The 27,244-nt window shown below is 37.7% G+C and overlaps 3 protein-coding genes across 3 annotated transcripts; 2 read left to right on the top strand and 1 right to left on the bottom strand.

Moving 5' to 3' along the window:
* Positions 1 to 1,841: 1,841 nt before the first annotated feature.
* LOC113687863 (glutamate receptor 2.8) lies at positions 1,842 to 6,755 on the bottom strand. Its single transcript, XM_027205384.2, has 5 exons — positions 6,314 to 6,755; positions 4,154 to 5,454; positions 3,675 to 3,987; positions 2,998 to 3,404; positions 1,842 to 2,410 (listed from the first exon to the last, which is right to left on the bottom strand). The coding sequence occupies exons 1-5, from the start codon at positions 6,576 to 6,578 to the stop codon at positions 1,889 to 1,891; spliced, it is 2,808 nt and encodes a 935-aa protein (XP_027061185.2). The 5' UTR covers positions 6,579 to 6,755; the 3' UTR covers positions 1,842 to 1,888.
* Positions 6,756 to 10,622: 3,867 nt separating this feature from the next.
* Positions 10,623 to 15,956, top strand: LOC113688062 (B-box zinc finger protein 24). The gene is made up of 3 exons (XM_027205692.2): positions 10,623 to 11,207; positions 13,757 to 14,056; positions 15,526 to 15,956. Exons 1-3 carry the CDS (start codon positions 11,025 to 11,027, stop codon positions 15,754 to 15,756), a joined length of 714 nt encoding a protein of 237 aa, XP_027061493.1. The 5' UTR covers positions 10,623 to 11,024; the 3' UTR covers positions 15,757 to 15,956.
* Positions 15,957 to 18,249: 2,293 nt separating this feature from the next.
* On the top strand, positions 18,250 to 26,028 carry LOC140003728 (heat shock 70 kDa protein 17-like). The gene is made up of 14 exons (XM_072048223.1): positions 18,250 to 19,177; positions 20,050 to 20,282; positions 20,770 to 20,929; positions 21,511 to 21,756; positions 21,866 to 22,002; positions 22,104 to 22,443; positions 22,567 to 22,728; positions 23,662 to 23,733; positions 23,854 to 23,954; positions 24,034 to 24,103; positions 24,518 to 24,574; positions 24,688 to 24,749; positions 25,284 to 25,356; positions 25,503 to 26,028. Exons 1-14 carry the CDS (start codon positions 18,341 to 18,343, stop codon positions 25,704 to 25,706), a joined length of 2,754 nt encoding a protein of 917 aa, XP_071904324.1. The 5' UTR covers positions 18,250 to 18,340; the 3' UTR covers positions 25,707 to 26,028.
* The last annotated feature ends 1,216 nt before the right edge of the window (positions 26,029 to 27,244 follow it).

The raw sequence follows: 27,244 nt of genomic DNA, 5'->3' as shown, positions 1-27,244 counted from the left end.
AAGGCTTAATGGGAGCAAGAAGTCTGCTGGACAAGGGACTGACTAGGCGAATTGGCAATGGAAGGAATACACGAATCTGGGAGCATAAATGGATACCAGAGACAATCTCAGGAATGCCAAATACAGTTAAACCAAACAATTGCGATTTGGAAAGAGTGGACGAGCTCATTTGCCATAACAGATGGAACAAGAACACCATATTTAGAGTCTTCAACAGAGATGATGCTGAGAGGATCCTAAGTATCCCCTTAAGTCTGTCAGGGAGGGAAGACAGCTATTACTGGCAACCACAGGCAGGAGGGGAGTATACGGTCAATTCAGGTTACAAAATCCAAATGAAGAACAACAGGAAAGCAAGGAAGAGTATCTCAGAGGTAGCTGGTTCGAGTTATATAGAGGGGAGCCAGCATGTGTCACAGATGTGGAACACACTCTGGCAGCTCAACATCAAGCACAAAATCAAGCTCTTCATTTGGAAATGTATACAAGGAGCTTTACCAGTGAGAGAAGCCGTGAGTAGAAGAACAAGAATAGGAGATCCAATATGTAGAACCTGTGGAGAGGCACAGGAAATAATTGAACATCTATTGCTAACATGCCCCCACACGGTGGACATCTGGAAGGCATCACCTATTCACTGGGACAGGGCTCAGGACCAGCAGGGTGACTTCAGAAGATGGTGGCTTAGAATCTCAGAAGCAAGGGCAAGACTAGAAGGGAAGGAACATATTGGCTTGACAGCAAATATTTTGTGGCAAGTATGGAAAGATAGGAATAAGGAGTTTGAGAGCTCAACTAGATCATCACCACTGAGAACAGTAGAAAAAGCACATAGAGAGTGGCTGGAGCAAGTGGAAGTAGAGAAATCAAAAGATAGAACGAGTACAGAAGAAACAGCCCACATGCATGATCAACAAAGCCAAGGCAATGAAGCTCAGGGAGCTATGATCATGGACCTGTCAACAGCTACAAGGAAAGGACAAAACAATCTAGGCATTGGAGTCACAGTTAGAACAACTTCAGGCACCAAAATTGCAGAATGGAAGCTGAAAGAAAGAAGCCTGGGGAACCAAAGCCTAGATGATGCACTAGCATTAAAGCTAGTCTTGTGCAAAGCTGCGCAATATCAGTGGAGCAGAATCAGGCTCAATTTTGCCAACAAGGAGCTGTTGAAACAACTAACAACAACACAGCCATTGGGGAGCAGAATGGCTACATTGCTGGAGGATATTGTGAATGTGAAAAGACTGTTTTGCATGTGCTCCTTTTGTTTGAGTAGGGAAGAAAACATGATAGATAGTAGAAAATTAAGTGTTGATGCTTTAGGCATTCTTGTGGATGAGGAAAGGAATGTTCCTCAGTGTCTTTGAACACTTTTTGTAAAGTTCTCTCGAGCCGTTGCTCGCACTTGTAAATTTTTTTCCCTTACTATAATGAAATTATCCTATCGTTTCGACAAAAAAAAAAAAGACATCTCATATTTTCTTATTTGTGATAGATCATCTATGAAAGGGCCGTATCTGAACAGGTACTGAATCTCATAGCTTACATATCTAGAATGACAAAAGCACCTAATATTGTTGTTTAGCTTTAACTTCCTCTACAATCATAATGCCTCTCTCTCAGGAACTACTCATTGCTCCATGTAATACAGTGATCAAACACGTTTGGGCATACGTTACAGCTCATCATCGATATCTTAAAGTGGTGAAATTGATCAATTATGCTTGTTGTAAGGCTGCCACAAATTGTGCTTTGGCATTGCGTTTGGAAGTTAAATCGACATTGAAAATCAAAAAAGGGATGCTGTTTTTGTCTAATTTGGTTAATTTTGTGTACTCTGGCCATGAATCTTTCTTTGCATCTGATTTGGATTCTCATGAAGAACTTATACAAATGAATTTCCTCCTTCCCTCAAGGCAAACAAATTTACATCTGCAACAGTTAATAGGCCTGATGATGATCGGCTAGACACACTACTACTAGAACTTGATGTACGCATGGACAAAATTGAGTGATTTGTCTTCTGTAGATGTCTAGAGCTTTGCATTGAACGGTTCATCATCTGTAAACCTCCAGAATCTTGCTCTTCTTCCCTCTTCCTGAAGCATATGGTTATCTTATCCCACAAATCTTTTGCATGTAATTTGCTTAGTGAAAGCCTGTGTTCATAAATGAACATAGCTCCATAGATGATGAGGGCAGTGAACGAAGCAATTCCAACAATAAGAAATAGGCCCCAGAAACTGTTGAGTCCTAGACTATGTGATGATACCAAAGTGGTTTGTTCTGGACAACTAGTTTGCTGCCCAAGCCACTCATTCTCAATCCCAACTATTTTATCCCCTTCCGTGAGATTTAGGACTGCTCTTGATATATCAGGTACAAGTGGGGAACCTATTGGGAATGCCTGCAAATTACACAATCAACAAATTTGAATATTGCCAAGAAAAAGAATGAGGAGAAAAAAAAGCCAATTTAATTACAGTCCAATAGAGAGCTAATGGAGAACTTCCGGTCCCTGCCCTGTTATAAGTTAAATGTTGCAAAATTTCGTTCGACAGATTTTCAAGTAAGGCAGCACATTAATAGGCCACCCTGCTCATGGTTCAAAGTCTCGGCCCAGTCCGAGATGACTCGGCCGAGTCGTCACCGTCTCGGACCCTTTCAATACGATATCAGGACGATACGATTCCGAGATACTCGACTCGCCGAGACGTCACCGTGAAAGGTTGAAACGACCGAGTCACACCGAATCACTCCGAGTCATCTCGAGTTAACTCGAATTTTTATTATTTTTACTAATTTTTTAATTATTTTTGTTTATCATATTTTTTTCAAATTTTAGAATATTAAATATTTTAAAAATTCGTGTCTCGCCAAAACCGCGACCGATATGTCAAGACCGATCTGAAACGGTTAGGCCGCGACCGCGACTTTGAACCATGACTCTACTGCTGCTTAGTACTGAAAGAGATGAGGAAAGAGAAAGCATACAAAGCCAAATCCATCAGTCTTGATTGCCGGGCTGACCATGGCATATTTTGAGCAATACTTTGACAGGAAAAGCTTCATATAAGGTACTTCACCAAAAACAGCAGCAATACCACCGTGAGCTTTGTCCTTGGTGAAAAGTACATCCAAATCATCTAGAGTGTCATATTCCTTAAGCCTCGACTCAGCAAACTTCATGTGCTTTAAGAATCCTAAAACAAAAGAGCCCTTTGCGTAGCCTACATTGTCATCTTTCCTTATGAGATCTTGCATATGAGTGATAGTTGGCTCAAGCTGTTGCATGGTCAACATTGATGCTAAGCTGGCCGTGTAACTCTGAGTTAAGATTAGAACCACAAAACACCATATAATCACCACGAACCTAGCTAAGTTGCTCACTATTTTCTCCCCTGTAGTTACATTTCAGAAAGATAAAAAAAAATGTTAGAATGAAGCAAAATCTAGAAGCCGGAGAGTGAGAATCAAATGAACACTTCCAAGATGCCTATGTCTGCTGGCGATAGACACTAGACAGTGGACAAAAACGGTGGAAGTGCATTATTGTGCAACCTATTTAGTACATGAACTTATTATACATTACACTATGTCTGACTAAGTATTCTGCATTTGGCATTCTTATTGCTGTTTATGTATAATTGATGAAGAGCAAGAGAGATTACTATGAGCAAAGACCAAGATTGAAAAGGAGAACCAGAAACCAGTGGCAACTTGATGTGGACTAGATCCAGAAAATTCTTCATTCGTCCGATGCACAAGAATCCAAATCACAAAACCAATGAAAACAAAGAAGCAAGCACTAATGACCCAGAGGTCCCAAGTCAGTGGCTTCAAGAAAACCCACGCATTCTTACTCCTCCTGTCGTAGACAGGCACAACCATTGTGATGCCAGATTCAGCATATGGTTGTGTGAAGTCAACATATGTAGACCTGTTAGCTCTAATGGTAATATCTCCCACAGCAGCATCATAATTCTGCACATAATCAGCTTAAATAAGAACTCATAGTCACGATGATTATATGATAAATGCAAAATTATTGAGAGTCATTAAAGAAGGTATGCAAGAAATTGGTTAAAACTAATTGGCGATGACTGGATTGGCTCATGATCTTAAATGACTTTGTCTTGTAAGTACTCACCTTAAGGAAAACCTGATAGACCAAGTCATCATAGGTACCAGCACTCTCACCATCTGACTTTGCAAATGGAACATATTCATAAGGAACATAATATGGAAGCATTTTCATTAAAGAATCAAAAACATCTATCGAGTACCCTGTAAAAGTCGTCTTGTTAGTGCAAGGATCTCTTATTATGTTAACAAATTCATTAGGACCACTCCTGACTGGGATTCCTACTCTCAACTTCTTCCCATTTGTTGGTATTACCCAACCCTTTGGGGTGGATGTGGAATCACCAGGCCATATAATCCCTTTTAAATTGGCTTTCGAAGAAGAGTGTGATTCAGAAGTTGTAGGTTGAAGTGTCCTAGTAATTCCCCTGTCTGGGGTCCAAAAGCCAACTCCCCGCTCCCCGTTACTGAGGATATTGACGATCTGAAAGTCTGATGATTGTAGTTGTCCATCGAGCACATTGAATGTCCCAGTGAGGCCATTAAATTTGGTTCTTGATATTACTTCTGGGAGGTGTTTTCCAATTTGAGAGACCCCAGACTCAAGGTGGAATGCACTTGAAGGCCTAGTTTCCTTTGCTAGAGCATTTTCAACTGCTATTGCTAGTGCAGTAGCTGCATCATAAGCCCATAAGCCAAAGAAAGTAACATCTACATTGTCCTTGACATATTTCCTTTTCCAGCGAGCAATGAACCGGTTAAGCTTTTTCCTCCTCGGAACATGAGGTTTTACTCCTATTACCCCCTGCATCGATTCTTTGGCAAAAAGATGTAGAAAACTTAGGTGGTTAGTGATCCCTGTAGTTATGATCCAAACGTATTCTTCAGTCATCATCCCTACCTCTTTTGCTCGATCAAAAAGACGGTAGCCAAGAATGGGAGGCATATGCACAATGAAAACTCTAGTTTGCATGGTCATCAACTTGTAGAGTTCTGCAGCAATCTCACCATCAGTTGCTGATGGATGAATTACACTTCTATAAGGGATATGAGTCTCAGCTTCTTGCAAGGCGTCAGTCAAGTATGGAATAATCCCTTCTCCGAACTCAGTGTCTACGTAGATTGGCACTGCTTCTCTCCATCCAAAGGTTTGAAGCAGGGAACTAATTGCTTGTGCTTGACATGAATCGTTTAGAGTAGCTCGTATGAAGTATGCACTTCTAAGAGAGGAAAGAGTAGGGCTTGTAGCAGAAAATGAAACGATGGGAATCTCAGCATCCTGTCCTAGATTGATAAGAAAATTGGCTTGCATAGATGTTTGTGGTCCAAGAATGGCTTGCACTTTTGCATTTGTCATTAGATCACTAGCTGCAACCCAAAAACAACATGAATAAATAAAAACTGATATTAACATGACAAAGAAGCTGCTCTTTCTTCCATTGACGTTATACAGTTATTGTTTACTTGGATAGATCCACAAATAAATACGCCAAATGTACCCTTCAACAAATGTGGTTCTGTGCACGCTAACTATCTGTAAAAACACTTTTTGTCATAGCAGGTAAATTTACAAAAGGGCAAATTATATTTTACCCCTTTGTGATTTAGCCTTTTTTTACATAACTCCCCTATGGTTTCAAAAACTATACATAACCCCCTCATGGTTTGGATTAAAGTGTCAAAGTGACGGAAATAGTCACTCGTAACGAAACTTTTTAAAATGTCAAAATTACCCTTATAAATACATGACATATTAACACCGTATGATTTTTATATTTTATCATATAAACCCCTTATGGTTTAATACTTTACCATATAACCCCCTTATGATTTTCAAAATATACACATAACCCCCCTTGATTAATAAATAATTTTCAACTTTACATAAGGGTATTTTTGTCATTTTAGGTGACTCCGTTACGAATGATCTTTCCCGTCACTTTGACACTTTAATTCAAACCATAACGGGGTTATGTATAGTTTTTGAAACCATAGGGGAGTTATGTAAAAAAATGGTAAACCACAGGGAGGTAAAGTGGAATTTGCCCTTTACAAAATCAATCTTAGAAAGTACGCATTCTTGATCATTCTTCAAGTCACATTAGTTTCTAGAGAAATTACTGAGCAGTATAATCTTTTGAACCAAGGATCGGTTCATCGGTTGGAGATCCTCGAACCATAATCATGTTGCGGATATTAAAAGGGGAGGAAGAGAAAGATATACCACCTGCATGAGCAGCACCAATAACGCTATTGTTGGAGTCCCTAGTGTGCAGAACCAGCCTGGTCTTGTAATGAGAATGGGAGGCATAAAAATCAGAAAAGGCCATGGAGATGCATCTTGAAGACATCTTCCCAGCCCATGAATTCATATCAAGAACCAAACCTACATCAACATCTATAGTGCTAGTTGTCCGCGCCACTAATAATTCATCGGAGAAAAAGAATAGAGCTAGGAAAAGTAGAGTATCATGAGTTTGTTTCTTCCTCATGTCTGAACCTAAGACTCAAATGAGTCAGAAAGAAGGATGGAAAATTACGGTGGAAGGAGGAATAGATGCAGCTCAAGAAAACGTTTGCATCACTAGCTAAGATGGACAAATCAATGACACTTCTTTATAGTGGACTTGAGTTTGGACAAGTAAACCAAGACGCTTCAAAACGTTGTGTTGAACAAAAGCAGACCAAGAACGCGTTATACCCGTAGAATATTGGAATAGGTTTATGGTACAAGTTACAGAGGATTAGGATCTCATATGGTTTTATTGAGGGGATATTAGGAAATTCTTTTGTACAAAGTTTAGTATGTTGTTCATAATAATTTCATGATTGATCTGAGGAGATAATTGTTTATTCAATTGTGAAAGACTAGCTAAATTCCAACAAAGCTCAGATCATTGAGCTACTTTACAATAAATTAAACAGTTTGAAGTACTAAATTGTTGCAATTGATAGCTCAGGATGCAAAATGCTAGTTGCAAACAGTTTAGCGTGCAAAGTAGTAATTTCAAAAAGTTCAGGGTGCAATCTATCAACTAATTTTGATGGATGTGTATTATCCAGTTAATTGGTTTTGAGCATTTTAGATTAGTATCTACAATATTTGGTTCAATTCTAAAGATGGCAGGATTTTTTATTAATTTTTCACCATGACATAAACAATTAAATCCATGTACAGTTGGGCAAATACAAACATGCTTTAGACTTAGAGAAAACTTTCTGACAGGCCCCTAAACTATTTACTTATGCATGGTTTTAATCCATCTACTATAAATCGTCGCAAATAAGCTCTTGAATTAAGAAAAAAAAAAGGTTTAGTTTAAGGACTTAAATCAATTTTGGACGTTAAATACAATGGAATTAGGGGCAAAATCGACCAAACAAAAAAAACCAACCACTATTTAACTATATTAAGTCAACTAATAACATGGAGTTTAAGGTTTTTTCCTCTTCTTTCACCTTCCATCTTATTTACCTCTAATTTGATAAAATAATCAGTCGACAAGGCATTTTAGGTTGTTTTCGTGGGTTTTTTTTTTTTTTTTTTGTTTGGTTAGTTTTGCCTCAAATTCCTTCACCTCTAAAGGGCAAAATTGACAAAAGTCCTTAAACTAAACATTTTTTTAAGGGATTATTCGTGACAATTTATAGTTGAAAAGAGGCAATAGTTTAGGGGCAACCCGAAAAGTTTCCTCTTAGACTTAAATCCCCTTTCTTGAGAGACCACTAATAAAACCTCAAGCAAATTCAGGTTGTCACAGATTATTATTATTTTTTGAAAAACATTCTATCTTATGGGAGTGAGACTCTTCTATTTTTTTCCCCCATTTTAATGAAATAAATGAAGACCGAATGCTATCAACGGCGAAAAATTGGTTTGCAAGACTCCGTCAAAAACTTCGTTTTCTTGCAGTTGGTAAGACTGAGCAGATACTCACAAGAGTACTTTCATTACAACGAAATTCAGCAATAATTGGGAGTGAAATTTCTCCAACTCCCTTTCATTTGATGTGCTGTGTTGTCTTCGTCTGTTCTCAACTTCTTTTTCCCGGCAATTGACTAATGGGTAAGGACAACCACTGAATTTTGGCTCTTTGAGCTGTCAATCGAGGATTCGAACTTCATTTATAGTGAAAAAAATTCAAAAGAGGTGTCACAATACCCTTTTTAATCTAGTCAAATCTGTATGTTTGCTAATCCTTTTTGCAACTTAATAGGATAAATTAGATTATACAAATGTTATTGTTGTCAGAAAAAAAAAAAAAAAACTAATGAGTAATGACCAACAAAGCCTTGACCGGGGCATATTATGCTTTGGGTCTTTCCAGTGGCTTGCCGTTCATAATCTAAGGAAATCCATACGAAAGGGATTGCATTAATAAAGGAACCAAAAATTCTACCACATCAAAAGAGAAAATTCCATGCAGCTGACTCGAGCAAAGCATAGTCCAATTATTTCTAGATGTACAGACACGAAACTGGCTTGATGATAAGCTAGTACCAAACATAAATCATTTGACATTATTCGATGACCAACACATATAAATCGTTGTTTGCTAAAATGAAATGGGGAGGCTATTTCACAAGAAAATTGACAATAGAATGTGATCATGTGTAGCTTTTATTCCATTGAAATGAACGGTTCAATTCTATTATAGTGTTCATGTATATGTAAGTAGTAAAACGTGACAAATGTAAAATCTCTCTCTTTTTTTTTGGATTCGTAACGACAATAAAAATATAGGAGAAACAAGATTATACTAAGCGATCACATTATTACATAAGTATAACTACGAAATTTTACTTACTAACTTTTGTAGTAAATTTTGTATTTGTATCATCATAAACATGAATTCATATTATATTAAATTACGTGACCTTCACGAGAACGACGAAGTATGCTCTAAGTTACGCCTTGGAATCTCTTTTTTCTATTCAACTCATCTAAATTCAACATCTTTGAAGACTTGGAGAAAGAACACAGCAATTTCTTGGGGTGATCTTCAAGTCATATTCAAGCTTGATATTTTTCAATGACATTTGCCCAATAACACCCGTTTGTAGGTAGGAATGAACGCGAAATTCGGTCAAGGGGGTGGACCTCTCGTACATGGATGGACCTCTGGTTCAAATCTCAGGAAATATTGACCACAGAAAAAATCCGCCGAAACAGAAATGAAGGAAAAGGAAATAAAATATCTTCTGGACACCTCCAAAAGAGTAGCCTGCCTTTCTACAAGGATTGGAATTCCATCCTGCATTTTGTTGTTTTCTTCTTTTCCATAAAATACTTAAAAGGGGGAAAAGAAAATCATAGTCTCTTTAGATTGTAGTTCAAGGAGGCATATTAAGAGTACCAAAGGTCCCAAAAATCATTCGGTTTAATAGGGTAACGGATCAATCGTCGTGAATTCATTGATTGAGCAAGTGATTATATAATATAATAAAATAATATACTAGAATTAGTAAAGCTAGTATAATTACCGAATGAGTGATTGAATAGACTAATTTTATGAATTTATTGATTAAACCAACGAATTATTTATTAGTCAACAAATTACTTGTTCAACTGCTAATCCAATATGATTAGATGATCGGTTCATCATCAAATTGATCGGTTAAACCATTGAATTGGACCGAATTTAATGACTATGGCCCTAAACAGGGAAAGATTGACAACACATTGGATGGGAGGTAGAGCTGTTAATCGAGTCGAGTCGAGCCGAGTATTTGGCTGCCGAGCTCGATTCGAGTTTAATTCGAGCCGAACTCGACTCGAGCTCGTTAGGAAAACGAGCTTTAAAATGTGTTCGAACTCGACTCGTTAAATGTACATGTAGCTTGAGCTCGAGCTCGAGCTCGACTCGTTTATCACAAACGAGTCGAGCTTCACGAGCTCGAGTTCGAGCTTCACGAGCTCGAGTTCGAGCTTCACGAGCTCGAGTTCGAGCTCGTGCAAATTAATCTTAATAAAAATCTATAATTTTTAATTTTTATAATTTTAATTTCTAAAATGACAAATATGTCCTTCATTAACGAGCTCTAACAAGTATCAAACAAGCCAAGCTTACTCGGCTCTTTAACTAAACGAGTATGTTTCGAGCTCGAGCTCGACTCGTTAACCAAAATTAACGAGCCGAACTCAAGTCTTAACGAGTCGAGCTCTAACGAGTTTTCGAGCTACTCGATTGACTTAACAGCTCTGATGAGAGGTCAGAGATTTTATTTTGCTCTTAAAAGTATCCGCGTGGAGCAAAGCTGTACGCGAGCAAGCGAAAATAAAAGAAGTGTCTATTTCTTTTGGAGAAATCCAGAATCCAGAGAGGTCCATCCAATTGGAGGAGTATCACTTTCTTCTTATATAAAGAAAAAGAAGATTACAAAAATAAAATGTTGTGGCCGCTAGCTTTGGCGCTGCACCATTCAGTCCCTCTACAGCCACACATGGGAAGATAACATTTAACCCCACCATTGCGCTGCTGTCTCAACTCTGTTCTAGTATTTGATACCCCATTAAATCGACACACCAATTCTTTGAATGCTCCGCCAATCACTCCCTTGTCTCTCTTTTTCATTCACTTATTGTAGTAAAATCGAAAGGGCCACTCTGGCCACTGTCCTTTTCCCTTCCCTTCTTCTTGCCATGTTATCATTGGTGCACAAGTATTTGGTTGAAAACACCCAATCACGGGGTTGTGTTGTCAACTAATGAGTTCGCATAAAGGCTAAGAACTTATAAACCGAACTCTTTTTTGGTATAGTCTCATTCTCGAAAAAACAAAAAAGATCAGCAGCTTGGCTTGATGGGTTTAATGTGCCAGCCAAACTAGACTGTGTCGTTAGGGAGTTCTGGAGTGTATTAGTGCTTAAATAGTTGTAACAGATACTTGACTGATACAGTGAGTTATAAGTAGAAGAAGAAAAGTTAACGAAGGAAGATGAAGATCCTGTGTGATGTGTGTGAGAAAGCTCAGGCAGCTGTGATATGTTGTGCGGATGAGGCAGCCTTGTGTGCAAAATGTGATCTTGAGGTACATGCTGCAAACAAGTTGGCAAGCAAGCATCAGAGGCTCCATCTTCAATCCCTTTCCAACAAGCTTCCTCCCTGTGACATCTGCCGAGTATGATTTAAAACCCCAGCACCCTCTTTTCTTTTTGTTGTGGTTTGCTTAGCTCTGTTTTTGTAGTCAGATTAATTACTTAGGAGCCTGCTTCTTGCATCTTGATGCACTTAATGGCTGCGTACTAGATTCTATGTTAGTCAATTTGTACGTTTATCAATGTGGAAATTCTGAGTTTTGTGTTAACTGTGTAGTCAATTCAGAGTCTGCTGAGTCGGAATTTTGAGTTGTTGGTTGCCTTCATTTCTGTGGTTTTGGAGAATAGAGTAGGTTTTTGTCTGAATCCCAGTTAAGTCTTGCAATTTAAAGCAAGTGTTGGTTTTGAATTTGAATTCATAGTTCTTTAAGGATATTTTCATTGTTCCCTCTTGAGTTGTGTTACCTTAATGGTTAGATTTTCAAGATGACGTTTCTTTTGAATGGCATTCAAGTAGCATTTTCTTGAGGCCCTTCACCTACTAATAAGGATCAGTCTTCCACCACTCCGGTTAGAGGCTGATAGATTTAGCAACTAGGATCGGAGTTGCTTAATGGAGGATCTTATACCCTGTTTTTGTTTTGAAAAGTAGTAGTACATGGCAACTTCGATTTATGCTGAACGTTGCTTTTAGTTCCTTCTCCTTGTAGCTTTGATTTCTTAAGGTGGAATCTGACTTCTTGGTGGAGAAGGAAGGAGCTTTTTTGAGGAAGGTTTCTTGTTTGTGATGTTGATTCCTTGACGGAATAGCAGTTGATTAATGTGATATTGGGATATGTCATTGTGTACATTAGAAGCAACTCTTTGGTTTACGCTTGGTTTAAAATATCGTGCTACTCGATAGATAGCTTATTTCAGGAAATTAAGACCATGATAAATGCTTTACCATCAATTACAATGTAAACATCTTTGTTTTTAGCGATCAAAGTGGATAATATGCACCAGTCAATAATCTAATATTTATGTGAAGTCATCCGTTAGACCATATTGTGTGAATTGGTTTAGACTGCATGCCTAGTTCATTGTCATTGTGCTAAAACTGACATCAATGTCAGCGCCGGTATATCTCTTCTCAAGTGTACAAACATAAAAGTGAGATTGACAGTGCATAAAAATGATATTTCGTGGCCTCATCTAGTAATTGGTGACTAGAGGGAAGAGGTGAGAGAAGCGTGCTTATGGTAGCATGTAATTACCCCCAAAGGCCGTTTCATGTACGGTTGATTTGATGGACTCGATGAGTTGCTTACTCTGTAGGTGAAGTCCTCCTAATCTGTACAAAACATGTCAGTACAGCCAAACTGTCAGCATCCCTTGCTAGATTATGACATTTTGCCCAAGAAAATAAATGGCAGAAAGAGCAATGCAATCTATAGATAATGGTCTCCGCTGGATCATCTACTTTACCAAACTTCCTGAGATCTATATATCGCCATCTTCTTTATTGAGAAAGTTTTGAGACAATGCACAACTTAAACTCGCTCCTGTTTCCTATGTCTTTGGAATCTTCTCCAGCTAAAAATATTATTACTGCAAAACATCAAGACCACTTTTATGGGTCTCTAACCTTTGTTGACAAACTGTTCTTGTTCCTCTCCCTCCCAATATGTTCCAGAATTAAACTCTGAGCTAAATATTTTTCCTTTTGCACCAGAGTTCCTAAGTTTCCTCTCCCTGACTAGGAAACACAGTAACTGAAAAAGTCAGCTGAACTATCTTGCATTTTTTAGATGATCTGCAGGAAACTCAGATAGCATCCTTTTTGTGTATAACAGTAATCATGATGAAGATTTTACATCTTCTGGTACCACTGGAGGTTTTTTATCAGGAAAAATTCTTAGGGAAAATGCTTAGGACGGGGAACACCAAATGCTGATCTTGTGGTCAAATCGTGAAACGTCTTTAAGTCATGTATGGTTCAAATAGAATAACAAGTCGGGATGCGTCATTCTCAATTTATATGTCATTACAAAGTAAGGAAAGAGAAAGCTTGCTCATGCAGAAGGTTGCGCTTGCTAGCGAAAGGAATGGACAAACCTCAAATTGAACCAAGCCTTGCTCATGAGCGTCCCGATCCTGCTCTATAATTGTTTTTAATATGCAATGTCAATAGCAAATGTGGTTAATGGTCAGTGGTGGATCATAGAGACTGCAAAAGAGCTCATTTTTTCGCTGATATTTGTGCTGGGATTTTTCATAGTATAGTCAGACTTGAAGTTGGAATGCAATTTAAATACTTAAGACAAATGTTGTTTTGTTAAATTTTCTGCAAATCTTTGAGGTAAACAAGATATCTGACATAGCCTCTTACGAGAAGAACATTTTGCTTTTATTATGCTTGATGAATATTGTTATATTCTCTTTGTTCACTTCCTTTACTAAATGCATGATCTTACTTTTACCTCCGCAAGACAAAATTTTAACTGGTTTTGCATGAATAGTACAAGGTCACACCCTTGTACATGGAAACAGAAGGAAAACAAGAAGAAAGACAACTCAAAAGCTTTACTTTTGTATGTCACCGTAATGCTGGGTATCTGTTGGTTTTGTTAACCTAACTATATGTATGCAGGAAAAGGCTGCTTTCATTTTCTGTGTTGAAGACAGAGCTCTCTTTTGCCGAGATTGTGATGAACCTATCCACTCCGCTAATACACTCGCTGCAAACCACCAAAGGTTTCTGGCCACTGGAATTCGGGTAGCCTTGAGCTCCAGCTGCAATAAAGAGGGTGTAAAAAGCCACATGGAGCCACAGCCACCCAAACAACAGTTTTCTTCAAAGATGCCTACACAGCAATTGTCTAGTATGACATCATCCTCTTGGGCTGTGGATGACTTATTACAGTTTTCTGACTATGATTCCTCAGACAAGGTGAGAGAGCTGACCCATTTAAGTTACTGTATAGTTAGCTGGACACCTTGTAGTGAATTCCATCCATTAGTATGCTAGGATAGGTAGCCGTAGTTAATTAGATCAAACAGTATTTACAATATAAAAGGAAAAAATAACAAACAGATACAAAGCGTTGATTTTCGTACAGAATGAATCTTAGATCGAAGTCTTCAAATTGGCTCTGCCCACATCCAAGTCCTATGGTCGTAAACTGAGAAAGGCTTCAGAGAATTACTGATTTTGAGAACTTATTTGATTTGAGCATGGACTAACAAAGAGCTGGTTCGAGAAATACTTTTAATAGCTGCGACATTTTTAATCTTCAACATCTTGCCCAAACATTTAAAAAATAAGGGGCACATACCATTAGGTCGTGGAGCCTTTTTGGCTGCTCAAGAAAATTGCGTCTCTAATATTGACTTCACATGGTTAGCTGCATATTTGTCATTTTTGGCACTTAATGGGGTATCGCTGCCAGACCTTGCAGTAATCAGTAGGACGACTTGAATATGTGAAAGTTTTTTCAAAATATCTACTCATTTCAGCAGCAATCGCCTCATTAAGTTTCACAGATATGCTTGATGTCTGATACTAAAACGGTTTGTCATCCTTGTGAGCCTTCTTCGACTGCTTTCTAAACTTTTTCAATTCCCCTATGAATTTTGTGTTCTATCCTCCAAGCTCAGTTATTGATCCTTAGTGTTAACTCATTTGCTCTATCTCAACAAGTCAGTTTTACAATCCTTAACCTCCCAGCAAAAATCCAACCATTTTGTTCCTCTGTGATTATAATGAGGATTGACTTGTTTTAACCTTCGTCTACTCTTGAATTCCCTGTGATGAAAATTCTAGTAAAGAAGCAAAAATGTTTCCTGATTACAAGGCTTTTGCTAAGATTGATCTATTCTAATTAAGAGTTTCTTTGTTTTTAGTCATGATTGTTAGTGTGCTGAGATTGATAAAGCTATTTACATTCAAATGAAACCAATAATCCTGAACATTGAATAAGCAAGTTTGCTAATAAAGAATGATCCATGATATTAGCATGTCATCCCAAAAGCTTCAATTTGGGCACATTATTCTGTAAACACAGTATGAATCTTTTTGCAGATTGATGTTGTTGAATGTAAAAGGTAACTCCTTGCACAGTTGGCATTTCATGTATTATGCTTTTGCAGGAGCTATGTAAATTCTAGAACCCTTAAACTAGCATGAGTTGAATCCCTGTCTAATCACTTGATAAACTTCAGAAAAACTGAACTTTCATATCAGAGACTTTCTGATGGAATCATATTAGCCACTGGTAGACTAAGTACCCTCTGAGAATAAATTTCAACAGAAACTTTTACGTCAGAGACTTTCCAATGGGATTCCATTGGCCACTGCCAGACTAACTCTCATTAGTCAGTGTCTAATGTAAGTGCTGCCTTTGGTGTAAACTTTTACAGAAGGGGCAACTTGAATTTGGCGAGCTTGAATGGTTTTCAGATATTGGTCTGTTTGGTGAGAGAGCAGGGGAGGAAGCCTTATCAGCTGCAGAAGTGCCTCAACTGCCTGTGCCACAGTCGAGCAATGGCGCTTCACATAAAACACCCAAACTCTACATGCCTTATAAGAAGCCAAGAATTGAACTGGAAGATGACGAGAAAGAGTACTTCACCGTGCCTGATTTTGGTTGAGCTTCCATAGTTGGGAAATTGTAGTTCATGACTGCTTCTGGGCATGCAAAAACGAATTCTCTATAGAGATAGATATGTCTATGTAAATGTGTGGATGTTGGCTGCATTGTGATAGCTGAAAAATATTGCTAGCATAAAAAAGTCACTGTATTGTCAGAGTATAAAAAGTTAATCCTATCTTTATTTCTTTTTTCTTTCCATTTCCTTTCTTTTTGTTCTTCTGTTTCCTTTCTTTTAGAATGCAGCAAAAATTCCAATAATAGAGACTTCATGATTTTTTTGATGACCACATGAAGTAACAATTTGTGTTAATTAAAGGGGACAATCATGTATGCAAGATTAACAAGATAAATTACATTTCTTTTTGCTAAGTTTATAATTCATAGCCTATGGCAATGCTGGAAAGAAAATTAGCTAATCAACCACTTAAGAAGAAATGCAGTTTTGATCCTCAATCTTTGGTTCATGTGCTAAATTAGTTCCTAATATTTTAATCAAATTAACTTTGGTCCTCAAAATTTTTTATTTTATGCAAATTCAGGGCGAATGACCAAAACTTAACAAATCATAACAATCAAAATCAATTTGCAGTTAGGTAATTTTCGTATGAAAACACAAAAAGATGTGGTAAGGTTAAAATTTGACTTTTCTCCGATGAATTTTCTCTCCATTTTCTATATGAAAACATAACAGATGTGTGAAAGTAGAACTTGGCTCCTTTTCTGTGGATTCTCCCTCTATTTTTCGCAATGCACATCTAGATGTATGATACGCATGTCTTCACCTATTAACAAGGGTTAGGATTAATAATTCAAGGAGCCAAATCCATAATTAGGTGTCTAAGAATATTATTTGCTAAAACAAAATCCCAAAATAGATTTGCACATTAATTGTTCAAAAATATAGAAGTGCCTTAGTCATTCTAGCTATCCTTTAAATAAGGGATAATTTCAAAAACCTCCCCTGAGGTTTCTAATAATTGCAAAGATCTCCCCTCAAGTTTATTAAATTATACGTACCTCCCTTGGTTTTACTATTTATATAAAAATATAGGCCCAAAAGGCTATTTTTTTTTCTTAAAAATCCTAAACTACACTTTTTGTACAAAAATAAAACAAAAATTATTTTACCAATTGCCTTCTTCCATATTTCAATCAAACCCACTATACTAACAAACTAGCATAACAAATAAGTTTAATTCCAAATTCTAAATCCAAGCAATTCCATCATTATAGTCATAAAATTGCTTCTCCCAAAGCATGCATTCAATTATGAAGATTCGTTCCATTCTTCAGAAAATATTCTCACTATATGGTTCCATGGAATGGTCAGACTCACAATCAACTGCCTTATGTTTGCATAATTTTCAACATAGGATGCCATGATTTGGTTCTATATAAGTGGTTTAACTCCTACTACAAGAGCTACATTATGGCCTTGAAGAAAATTTTTAGGAGAGATTTAGGCATGGATGAGATTAATCAAATTTAAGAGAAGGAAAGGCATTATTATGACTGTAGAGATTTTCAAGAAATTCATTTTGTCAAAACCAAAATTTCATTTAGAACTAATCACACCCCAAATTTCCAACCCAATGCCCACACCTTCTCAAAACAAAATAATCTAGCCTACCATTAAATTTCTAAATATGTTAATGTCTTAAATACAAAGAAGAAACTCTATTTCCATAGCGAAACCAGAACCCACAATTGTCAAGCATACAAAGAATATATAAATGTACTTATTAACATTTTAAAAAGTTTTTTGGATGAATGATAAACAAATTAGTAAATCTACCAATTTCAGTCCCTGTTCGCCAATGATTGCATTATTTGTTCTATTATTATTGTGCGCCTCTTATCTCCTTTTAGTTTAATCATGAAATCGGATTTTATTTCAATCATCAAATTTAATCCCTCAACTAAACTTATGATTTGGCAATTCCAAAGTGAAGAAAGGAGGAATGGGAATATATAGTAGAGTTTGACGAATCACTTGTGATGTGATTGGCTGCAATTATAGACACTAGTTGATAGTAATTTGAGAATGAATTATAGGAGGAAGGGATTAATGGTTGAGAACGGAATAATAATAAGTAAAAGACAATTATTTTTGGCAGTAACTTGTAAAGAGGATTACCGAAAAAGGTCAGGTTTCTTCTTCTCTTTTTTAATCTCATTTCATTATACTGTGAATTATTTATTAAGTGAAGGCCATTATAGTCATTTTATTTCAACAAGGGAGGTCAGTGTAACTTGTAAAACCTAAGCAGAGTCGAGTGAAATTGTCATAAATCTCAGGGGAGGTTTGTGAAATTATCCCCAGAATTCATCGTGTCCAAAAAAAAAAAGAAGATCTATGGGACAACCGCGAAGACCAACTCACCACACCTTTCAAATTCCTCCACGTGTACATTTATCCACGTGTCCATCAACCATTCGCCACATTAGTCATCTCCCCTCGACTTTTCCACGTAAGTCTCCCCCCCCCCCCGGGCTTTCTCTGGGTTCTTCCTCTCTGCTATTTTTCCACCTCCACCACCACCAGAAGCCGCAGAGAAGCCGAACCCCAACACCTCTCTCCGATGTCCGATCGATCAAATTTGAGTTTGAATCACTTTTTCCTTCTGGCAATGCCGGCGAGGAAAGGGAACACAATGATGTTATTCCGGTTAGGAATCGTCCTATCCTTGTTCTTATCATGTTTCCTGTCGCCTTCCCAATCGGCAGTGTGCAGCATAGATCTAGGTTCCGAATCCCTAAAAGTTGCCGTCGTTAACCTCAAACCAGGTCAAGCTCCGATTTCGATCGCGATTAACGAGATGTCCAAACGGAAAACTCCTTCGCTCGTCGCATTTCACTCCGGCACCCGATTAATCGGCGAAGAAGCTTCCAATCTCCTCGCTCGATACCCTAACAAAGTCTACTCCCACCTCCGGGACCTCGTCGCCAAGCCGTACGGCGTAGCGAAGAAGCTTTTGGAGTCATCGTACTTAAATTACCGAATTGTCCCCGAAAGTTCCAGGGGCGTGGCGTTTATTGACACTGGTGAGGAGGAGGATGGGAAGTACACGGCGGAGGAGTTGGTGGCGATGTTGTTGAAGTACGCCGTGGGGTTGGCGGAAACGCATGTTAAGGGTAAAGTCAAGGACTGCGTGTTGACTGTGCCGCCTTACATGGGGGTGCCGGAGAGGAATGGGCTGCTGGCGGCGGCTGAGCTGGCTGGGATCAACGTGCTGGCTCTGGTGAATGAGCATTCCGGGGCGGCGTTGCAGTACGGGATTGATAAAGATTTTTCCAACGGATCGAGGCATGTGATTTTCTATGATATGGGTGCTAGCAGTACTTATGCTGCCCTGGTGTATTTTTCGGCATATAATGCTAAAGAGTTTGGGAAGACGGTGTCAATTAACCAATTTCAGGTACTGTCACCCTTTTCTTGGCAAAATTTTCGATCTTTTCTCTCTAACGTAGGAAAGATTCTGCCTTAAAAAAGAAATGTTGCATCCTTTCTCTATAACTTAGGAAAGATTCTGCCTTGAAAAGAAAATGTAGGAAAGATTCTGATGGTAGTAATGCTTTTGTTATTCCGTTAACCAATTTCAAATACTGTCACCCCTTTCGTAGCAAAATTTTCGATCTTTTCTCTTTAATGTAGGAAAGATTCTGCCCTAAAAAATTCTGCCCTAAAAAATTGTAGGAAAGATTCTGATGGTGGTAATGCATCCAGTTTGAGAAGCTTGACTTAGTAGTGGCGCAAGTCTTTCTGTTTGGCATGCCTGAAAATTGAAATAAGAGGGCATTATGTGGATATGGGATACTCAGGGAGGGTTGTTTTTATAAATTTATTTGAGAGGAGAAGAAGGGGAGACTGAGTGAGCCCAACTCATGATTGACCTCCATGTGAAAACACCTATAGTGGATTTAGTTTGCTGATATGTACTTGAATTAAGGAGGAGAAGGTGGGCTTTGTGCTGTTGTTTGCTGCTATGGTCTGGGTCTAGGTTTTTCAAGCTGACAATGCTTGAGACTTTTTGGAGAAAGATGAAGACTTTACTACCTTGAAAGGGGCTTGTCATTGTGGAACTTAAAAGAATAGTAAAGATCAGGTCTTGGGACAAAATTACTTAATTATTAAAATTATTAGAATGTTGGATTGAGGAAATGAAACGGAAAATCTTGGTGATTTTAAAAATTTTTCTTTGAGTCATGTGAAAGTTGACAAGAACTGTGATCCTGGATCTTGTTTCCCATAAGAGTTGTTTGCTTATTCATTAGCTTTATATTGTTGCAGGTGAACGATGTTAGATGGGATGCGGAACTTGGAGGTCAAAGTATGGAATTAAGATTGGTGGAGTACTTTGCAGATGAGTTCAATAAACAGCTTGGAACTGGGTTCGATATCAGGACAGCTCCTAAGGCAATGGCTAAATTGAAAAAGCAGGTTAAGCGCACCAAAGAAATTCTTAGTGCGAATACGGTGGCCCCAATATCAGTTGAATCTCTCTATGATGATCGTGATTTTAGGTAAATTCAACTTCAATTTCATGCAAAATTGGTGGCATTTTATCTTCCCCTTGCTGTTGGGATTTCTTTTATCCAAATCATAATTTTTTGACTTTCCACAAAACAATAAATCACCTAAAAACTATGTCTGGAAATTAATATCTGATCTTATCACAAGCAGAGGAGTGCCACTTGAATCTTTTTAACAGCTGAGTAGTGGATGCTGGGAAATTTGATTGTACTATAAAATTGTATAGTTCAAACTAAATTATGGGTACAAACGGTGATATATGCTGGATTTGATCAATATTCTAAGTCAGATTTCAAATAAGGCAGGGATAAGAGTCTGCAGTCTGACTTGCATATATATGAACAGCTATTTGTCCCTTTCCGTAAAGTTTTAAGCAACTTGTTGAAATTCTTTCCAGTTTCCAAATTAGGGCCTTTTAGTTCCATCGTTGGTTGTAGGAACATGTTAAACTTACCAGAAATTTGACTTTTTCTCCAGGAGCTCAATAAGTCGTGAGAAATTTGAAGAGCTTTGTGCTGATATTTGGGAGAAAGCTCTTACCCCATTGAAAGAAGTTCTTGAGCATTCTGGTTTAAAAACTGAAGAGATACATGGGGTGGAGTTGATTGGAGGTGCTACTCGGGTGCCAAAATTGCAGGTAATTACCATTTTGCCACCTTTGCAGTGGAAATAATAGATCAATAACAATTTTTAGCACTAGATATGTACAAACTCTCAAAACTATCTCTTTTTGGATTTTGCAAATGGGAATTTATTTGCTTTTGAGTGCTGATGTACCTTCATCCAACAGGTGGCATTATTAAAATGTAAGATAACTTTATTTCTTTGATTGATGACTTGCCTGGCTGCATATTAGATATGTAAACAAAATGTGGGAAAAAGACTAGAAGAAGAAATGCAGGAGTGTTTTTTGCTATTAGTCCTTGAGAATTTGAAAAGAGAAAATAAAAGGTTAGAGCAACAAAATAACAACATTGAATTTGTAATTTAAGCCTTATATTTGCTTTCAGGTCTTTGCAAGCTGTTAGAGAAGTTGATTAATGGAAGTCATTTGAGATTTAGCTCTATTTATAATATTGTATACCTGGAAGAGAAAAATGTGACTTAGGGCACTCCTTTTGCTTAAGGACTGCGCTAATTACTTGTTTCTAGAATTACGTTGTAGTAAGTTTTTAGTGTATATTTGGCTTCATAATCAACTGTTTTCCCCTGTTCCAGGCTAAGCTCCAGGAATACCTGGGTAGGAAAGAACTGCACAAACATTTGGATGCTGATGAAGCTATTGTTCTTGGTGCCTCACTACATGCTGCAAATTTGAGTGATGGAATCAAATTGAATCGTAAGCTAGGGATGATTGATGGATCTTCATATGGATTTGTTCTTGATTTAGATGGCCCTGATCTTTTGAGTGATGAAAGCACTAGACAGTTAATTGTGCCCCGCATGAAGAAGCTTCCTAGTAAAGTAAGTCTCTGGACAATTTGGAGTTATCAGTTACAGCTTGTTATAGGTGGCATAGATTTTTATACAATTCTTTAGATTTCAACCTGATTTCTGTGCCATTGCACTGCAGATGTTCAGGTCTATTATCCACAACAAAGATTTTGATGCTTCACTTGCATATGAGAGTGAAGGTTTGGTGCCTCCTGGTGCTGCTTCTCTCATGTTTGCTCAGTATGCTGTGTCAGGTCTTACTGATGCCAGTGAAAAGTAAGCACTTGCTATTTATGTTGATTTATAATGTGATCTTGTTTGAAAGTTGATTTTTTATTTTTCACTGAGCTTTTTTCCTATGACCACTCACTTTATAGGTACGCATCACGGAATCTTTCCTCCCCAATTAAGGCAAATCTACATTTCTATCTTAGTAGAAGTGGAACATTTAGCTTGGAGCGAGCAGATGCTGTTGTTGAAATAACTGAATGGGTGGAAGTTCCTAGAAAGAATCTTACAGTGGAAAACACAACGTCAGCTATTGGTAACATATCTGTTGAAGCTGATTCTAAGAATGCTTCAGAAGAAAGCAATGACAAATTGCAGGGGGATGATGGAATCACTGGCACATCCAATGCAACCATATCGGACAATAATACAACAGATCTTGGTACAGAAAAGAAACTAAAGAAGAGGACCTTCCGAGTTCCGCTAAAGGTGTTCATTTTTTATCCTCTGGATTCTCCTGCACTTCTTCCCCCCCCCCCCCTTCTGAAATTTTAGACGTTGTGATATTATCTATTTTTTCAATTGCGAGCTTTTACTCTTTGATCATTGCAGATAGTTGAGAAAACAACAGGGCCAGCATTGTCTCTTTCAAAAGAGTCATTTGCGGATGCTCAACATAAACTGGAAATACTGGACAAAAAGGATGAAGAAAGGAAAAGAACTGCAGAGTTGAAAAACAATTTGGAAGGCTACATATATAACACCAAGGAAAAGGTTTTACATCATATTCTTTTCTTGTTTCACACCTTAATGGATCTGTTCTGAAATTATGAATGTCCTGCTGAAATCTCAACTTTTCTTTGATATCTGTTTTGAATTTTATTGTCTACGGGGTGTTTGATATTCCCAGTACCTCTGAATACATTAAGAGTATGTACAAATACTGCCAAATGATAACATTTTACCTTGTATCAACTGCCTTGTCCTTTGCAGTATATTATGTAGCTTCCGTGGAGGTTGAAATTTGTTGGTCATATAACGAAATTAAGAACTTTGAATGCATTTGACCTGAAAATTAAAGGTATCTGCATATGCATAAACTCCCATCTTGGTCTTGTTCTATAGGTAGTTTGCAAAAGCATGTGGCATTCATAATCCAGAAGTATTCAAGTATTATCTTTTGCAGTTGAATCAAGCAAAACAGCTTCAGTTCTGTTTAAATAACAAGGATACAGAAGGGTTGTCAAACTTTCTTTTGCCACATATGTTTTGTTTTCTTGAAATATTCTTTCCAACCGTTTCCTATATGAAACATTCCTTGGTTGTGCCTTAGAAGGTTTTTGGTAGATATGTGGGGAAGTTAAATCTAATTTACTTTGTTTCAAAAGCTTCATTTAAACAAACATGTGGAGATGATCATTTTTCCCCATTTCCTATCATTTCAATTATTAAGATGCCTTTAACTTTCCTTCACTTGGAGAATCCTTAAGCTCTGTTGTTTTCAATTTTATTTATATTTTAATGTATTTGTGTCTATCTAATTTATTGTCTTTATTTTATTTTCATTTTCTTTCTTGCAATGCTTGTAGACTGGCTACGGTTTGCCGCTCTTTCTTCGCCTGTGCTGCAGTATACTGATTTTTCAATTTTTGGTGTAGATCTGATTGCTTACTTGCATTTGCTTGTTTCTGTGACATCCTATTGCAGCTTGAATCCGAGGAATTTGAAAAAATTTCTTCTAGCCAAGAACGCCAATCCTTTTCTGAAAAACTTGAAGAGGTGTGGTTTTTTAATATTACCCTTTGTTGTTTTGCTAATTTAATGGCTTATTATCTCTGTTATTCTGTTGCTCATATATCTCACTTAGTGCACTGAAATTATTTTGGACTATTTCTTAAGGTGCAAGAATGGTTGTATACTGATGGTGAAGATGCTAAGGCCGCTGAATTCCAAGAACGTTTGGATATGCTTAAAGCTATTGGAGGACCTATATTCTTTAGGTATGTCTTTAGATTTTTTTATCAATTTTGTAAGTACTTGCTGAAACCTTGTCTGATATGCAGCATTAATTGTTGTTAGATATGATGAGCTCACTGCACGACCTGCTGCATTGGAATATGCTCGAAAGTACCTCACTGAGCTGCAACAGGTAAATTTGATATGTTCTAAAATTTAATGTTTCCCTTTTCTTACTATTAAACTCTTTTAAGCCTGAAAAGACTGGACATTTAAAGAATATGATCTTCATGCTAAGTTTACTTTCCAAGCAGTAATAGGAAGGATAGGTAATTGCCTTTACCAACTATAGAAAGGATAGGTAATTGCCTTTCCAAGCAGTAATACCTGTATTATATTGATTAATTTTCTGTATAGTCAGAGACCAACTATGGTTTTCTTGTTGTCTTGCAATGAATTGATAATGATTGCTATTGAGCTGCTAAATTGTGATGAAGGTCCTAGCCTTTATTTGTTTTCCCAGAGTATAAATCTGTCTGGTCTGGTCCTGCGAATTTAATCTTCCAAGTGCATTAACAGTATTTTATTTTCCCCTGACCATCTTCAGATTATCCTCAAATGGGAAACAGAAAAAACGTGGCTTCCAAGAGAAAGAATAGATGAGGTCTGCTGATAAAAATTTCGTCTGGTTCAGTCTTCATATTTAGATTGGAACTTTTCTTGAGAAATCTTTTCTTTTTTTTTTTTCTGGCTGACTAAAAGAACTCAAACCTATAGGTTCGGAGCATGGCTGAGAAGGTGAAAAATTGGTTCAATGACAAGGAGGCTGAGCAGAAGAAGTAAGTTTTTGTTTTCAGCTTTCATTTGAATTAGTTATTTGCTTTGCTGTTCAATAGACTCCCAGACTGATTGCTGTTCCTTGCCTTTAATGTAACCCACCTATGTCCTTTTGTTTTTTCTTTTTCCCTCAAATATATTAGCCAACTTAGGGCTCCAAAATTCTAGAGGCAACATGCAAGTTGTGTTCTGGAGGTGGCACCTGGTGCACATGGTGTAGTATTTAATTACTGTTAAATTTCCTTTTTGGACGAAGGACACGTTCAAGCTGAAGTGATCTTCATCTTAGGCTTCTATAGTTTTGTTGTTTGCCTTTCCTAACTATAGAATGGCTTCTCCCTCTACGTATGATGTGGGAAGGGAGTCAGTATGAACTTTCCTTTAACTTGTGTTTATTCACCTTACTGATTGGTTTGCTTAAGCAAATATGTTGTGCTTGTGCTTGTGAATTTTTTGGTTTGTTCAGCTGGGGAATATTTGTTTTATTGCTCTTGTTGCTTTCACCCATTCTATGCACAATACTCTTTTGTCAACAGGACATCTTTATTTAGCAAGCCAATATTCACATCTGAAGAAGTATATGGGAAAATATTTGATCTTCAAGACAAGGTATTCATGGGTTCTCTTTTTTTTGGCTTCCTCCTGTAATACTTGTATTTGTTACTTTCTTACTTTTTCTGCCTTGATTGACGAAGAAAAATGAAGCTGATATGATCAAGATGTTAATAATCTTTCATTCTTGTATTGAAATGTAGGTTACTAGTGTCAATAGAATTCCCAAGCCAAAGCCAAAAGTTGAGAAGCCAGTGAAAAATGAGACAGAGAGCACGGGCGAAAATTCAAATTCAACAAATTCATCTTCTGAGGAGACCTCACAAAATGGCCAAACTGCAGGAGCTTCAGAGAATTCAACTGATGAAACGGAAGCTACTGGATCTGAGGCTCGCGATGAATTGTAATTATAGTGTAACAAAATATGGAGTTTGAACATGAGCAGGCTGCCGGAACAGGACATCGTGGATAGGCCGGATAGAATAGCACAGGCTGTAGTAGCGGTTTTACTATACAGTAATATAGAGAGCTAAGCCCATTTTTGTGATGGTTTTCTTTTTGTGCCATCCTCAGGGAGGTGTTTCTCCCATTATGATAGGTTCAGAAGTACTTGCTCATTATTTCCCTTTGTGTTTTTTTGTCAATTAGTTGTAATACTTAACCCACGTAAAGAGTTGTGTGGGCTGCCTTCCGAGCCATTGGCTGCAAAAGGAATTTTGTTTGCTCTAATTTTTCATTTACTGATTCTTCGCTACTGATATTCATTTGGAGGTGCACGTTAACATGGTCTGGGCTATTGTTTGTAATCCTCTTCATCTATTCTGAAGTAATAATGCTCTGTATTCCACACCTCATCACCTGAAAAATTGCAAATTCCGATCCTTTTTATCAAGCCCTTATTATCCTGCTGTACATCTTAGATAATCTTTTTGTGTTTCCTTATTTCATTACCCCCACTTGAAGCGGTCAAGACGTTTGTTTTTGTTGTTGATAGAGGAGCATCATTGTACTTTTCATTTGGTACACATGGGAACCAGAGGAAGGTGGTTTAGCTGTGAAGAACATTATGCAACAGAACTGCTGGTGTATGATCATCCTAGCTGTGCTCTTTTCTCAAGGACTACCCGGCCGAGGTTATTTCCCATGAGCTGGTGATTACTTGGAAGGTTCACATGCTCGAGGAAACAATCATAGATCGAAAGTGGCTGGATGAACTAAAAAAGATCTGTTGAAGTGTGATATCCGATAAAAATCAAGAAGAACACACTAAACCGTTTCTTGATTTTTTTTTTTTTGGGTTGGGCGGGGAGGCAGTGTTGCATTTGAGCAATTAATACAGCTTTGGTGTTGCTGCTGCATTGTTGGAAAGCACAGACGTTTTCTTTGCACTGCAATTCAATTCTACCCGTGATCTAGGATCCCTGACGAAGTGAATATAGGTTGTTCTTGATCTAGATTGCTGGCTCTGGGAACTGTTTATTGTGGTTGATCTGGTATAGAGTTGGTGTCGAGTTTCTTTCTTTGTTTAAAAAGGAACTATGTCATGTGTATATTGGAACTCTCTGTCTCTGCTTGAAATGGTTCTTATTCTGTTTTTCATGTTGAATCTGATTGTTTAGTCATCTCGAACAGCTTAGCAACGATCCACCATCCGAACACTAAAGGAGAGGACTGGTGCAGGGAACTGCTTGTATTGTTTGTTTAACTATTAGTCATCTTGTGTTCGCAAATATTCTGCAGTGGTATTTGTGTAATGAAATTCATCTTAAGGGAGCATGAAGTGTTAATTCCCTTGCCTTCTCTGTACGAGAAAGAGTTTTAAGCATTTTTTTTTTTTTTTGTCGCTGGGTATCGGTCACTCCGGACTGGTAATACCGTCTGTGCCACTATTCCCATCGCCCGGGGAGAGCGGGCCCCACCGATCCCCGAGAGTATCACCCCGGAC

Source organism: Coffea arabica, chromosome 5e, assembly GCF_036785885.1.
Source record: "Coffea arabica cultivar ET-39 chromosome 5e, Coffea Arabica ET-39 HiFi, whole genome shotgun sequence".
Classification (NCBI taxonomy): domain Eukaryota; kingdom Viridiplantae; phylum Streptophyta; class Magnoliopsida; order Gentianales; family Rubiaceae; genus Coffea; species Coffea arabica.
This window is presented reverse-complemented; position numbering and strand designations above follow the sequence as displayed.

Excerpts from the sequence above, each read along its gene's own strand:
- LOC113687863 (XM_027205384.2), bottom strand. The coding sequence starts at position 6,578 with ATGAGGAAGAAACAAACTCATGATACTCTACTTTTCCTAGCTCTATTC. Across the intron at positions 5,455-6,313 it reads TATTGGTGCTGCTCATGCAG|CTAGTGATCTAATGACAAAT; the intron begins GTGGTATATCTT and ends TTTGGGTTGCAG. Across the intron at positions 3,988-4,153 it reads TCTATCAGGTTTTCCTTAAG|AATTATGATGCTGCTGTGGG; the intron begins GTGAGTACTTAC and ends GATTATGTGCAG.
- LOC140003728 (XM_072048223.1), top strand. The coding sequence starts at position 18,341 with ATGTCCGATCGATCAAATTTGAGTTTGAATCACTTTTTCCTTCTGGCA. Across the intron at positions 24,575-24,687 it reads CAAGAGAAAGAATAGATGAG|GTTCGGAGCATGGCTGAGAA; the intron begins GTCTGCTGATAA and ends TCAAACCTATAG. Across the intron at positions 25,357-25,502 it reads TATTTGATCTTCAAGACAAG|GTTACTAGTGTCAATAGAAT; the intron begins GTATTCATGGGT and ends ATTGAAATGTAG.
- LOC113688062 (XM_027205692.2), top strand. The coding sequence starts at position 11,025 with ATGAAGATCCTGTGTGATGTGTGTGAGAAAGCTCAGGCAGCTGTGATA. Across the intron at positions 11,208-13,756 it reads CTCCCTGTGACATCTGCCGA|GAAAAGGCTGCTTTCATTTT; the intron begins GTATGATTTAAA and ends ATATGTATGCAG. Across the intron at positions 14,057-15,525 it reads ACTATGATTCCTCAGACAAG|AAGGGGCAACTTGAATTTGG; the intron begins GTGAGAGAGCTG and ends AAACTTTTACAG.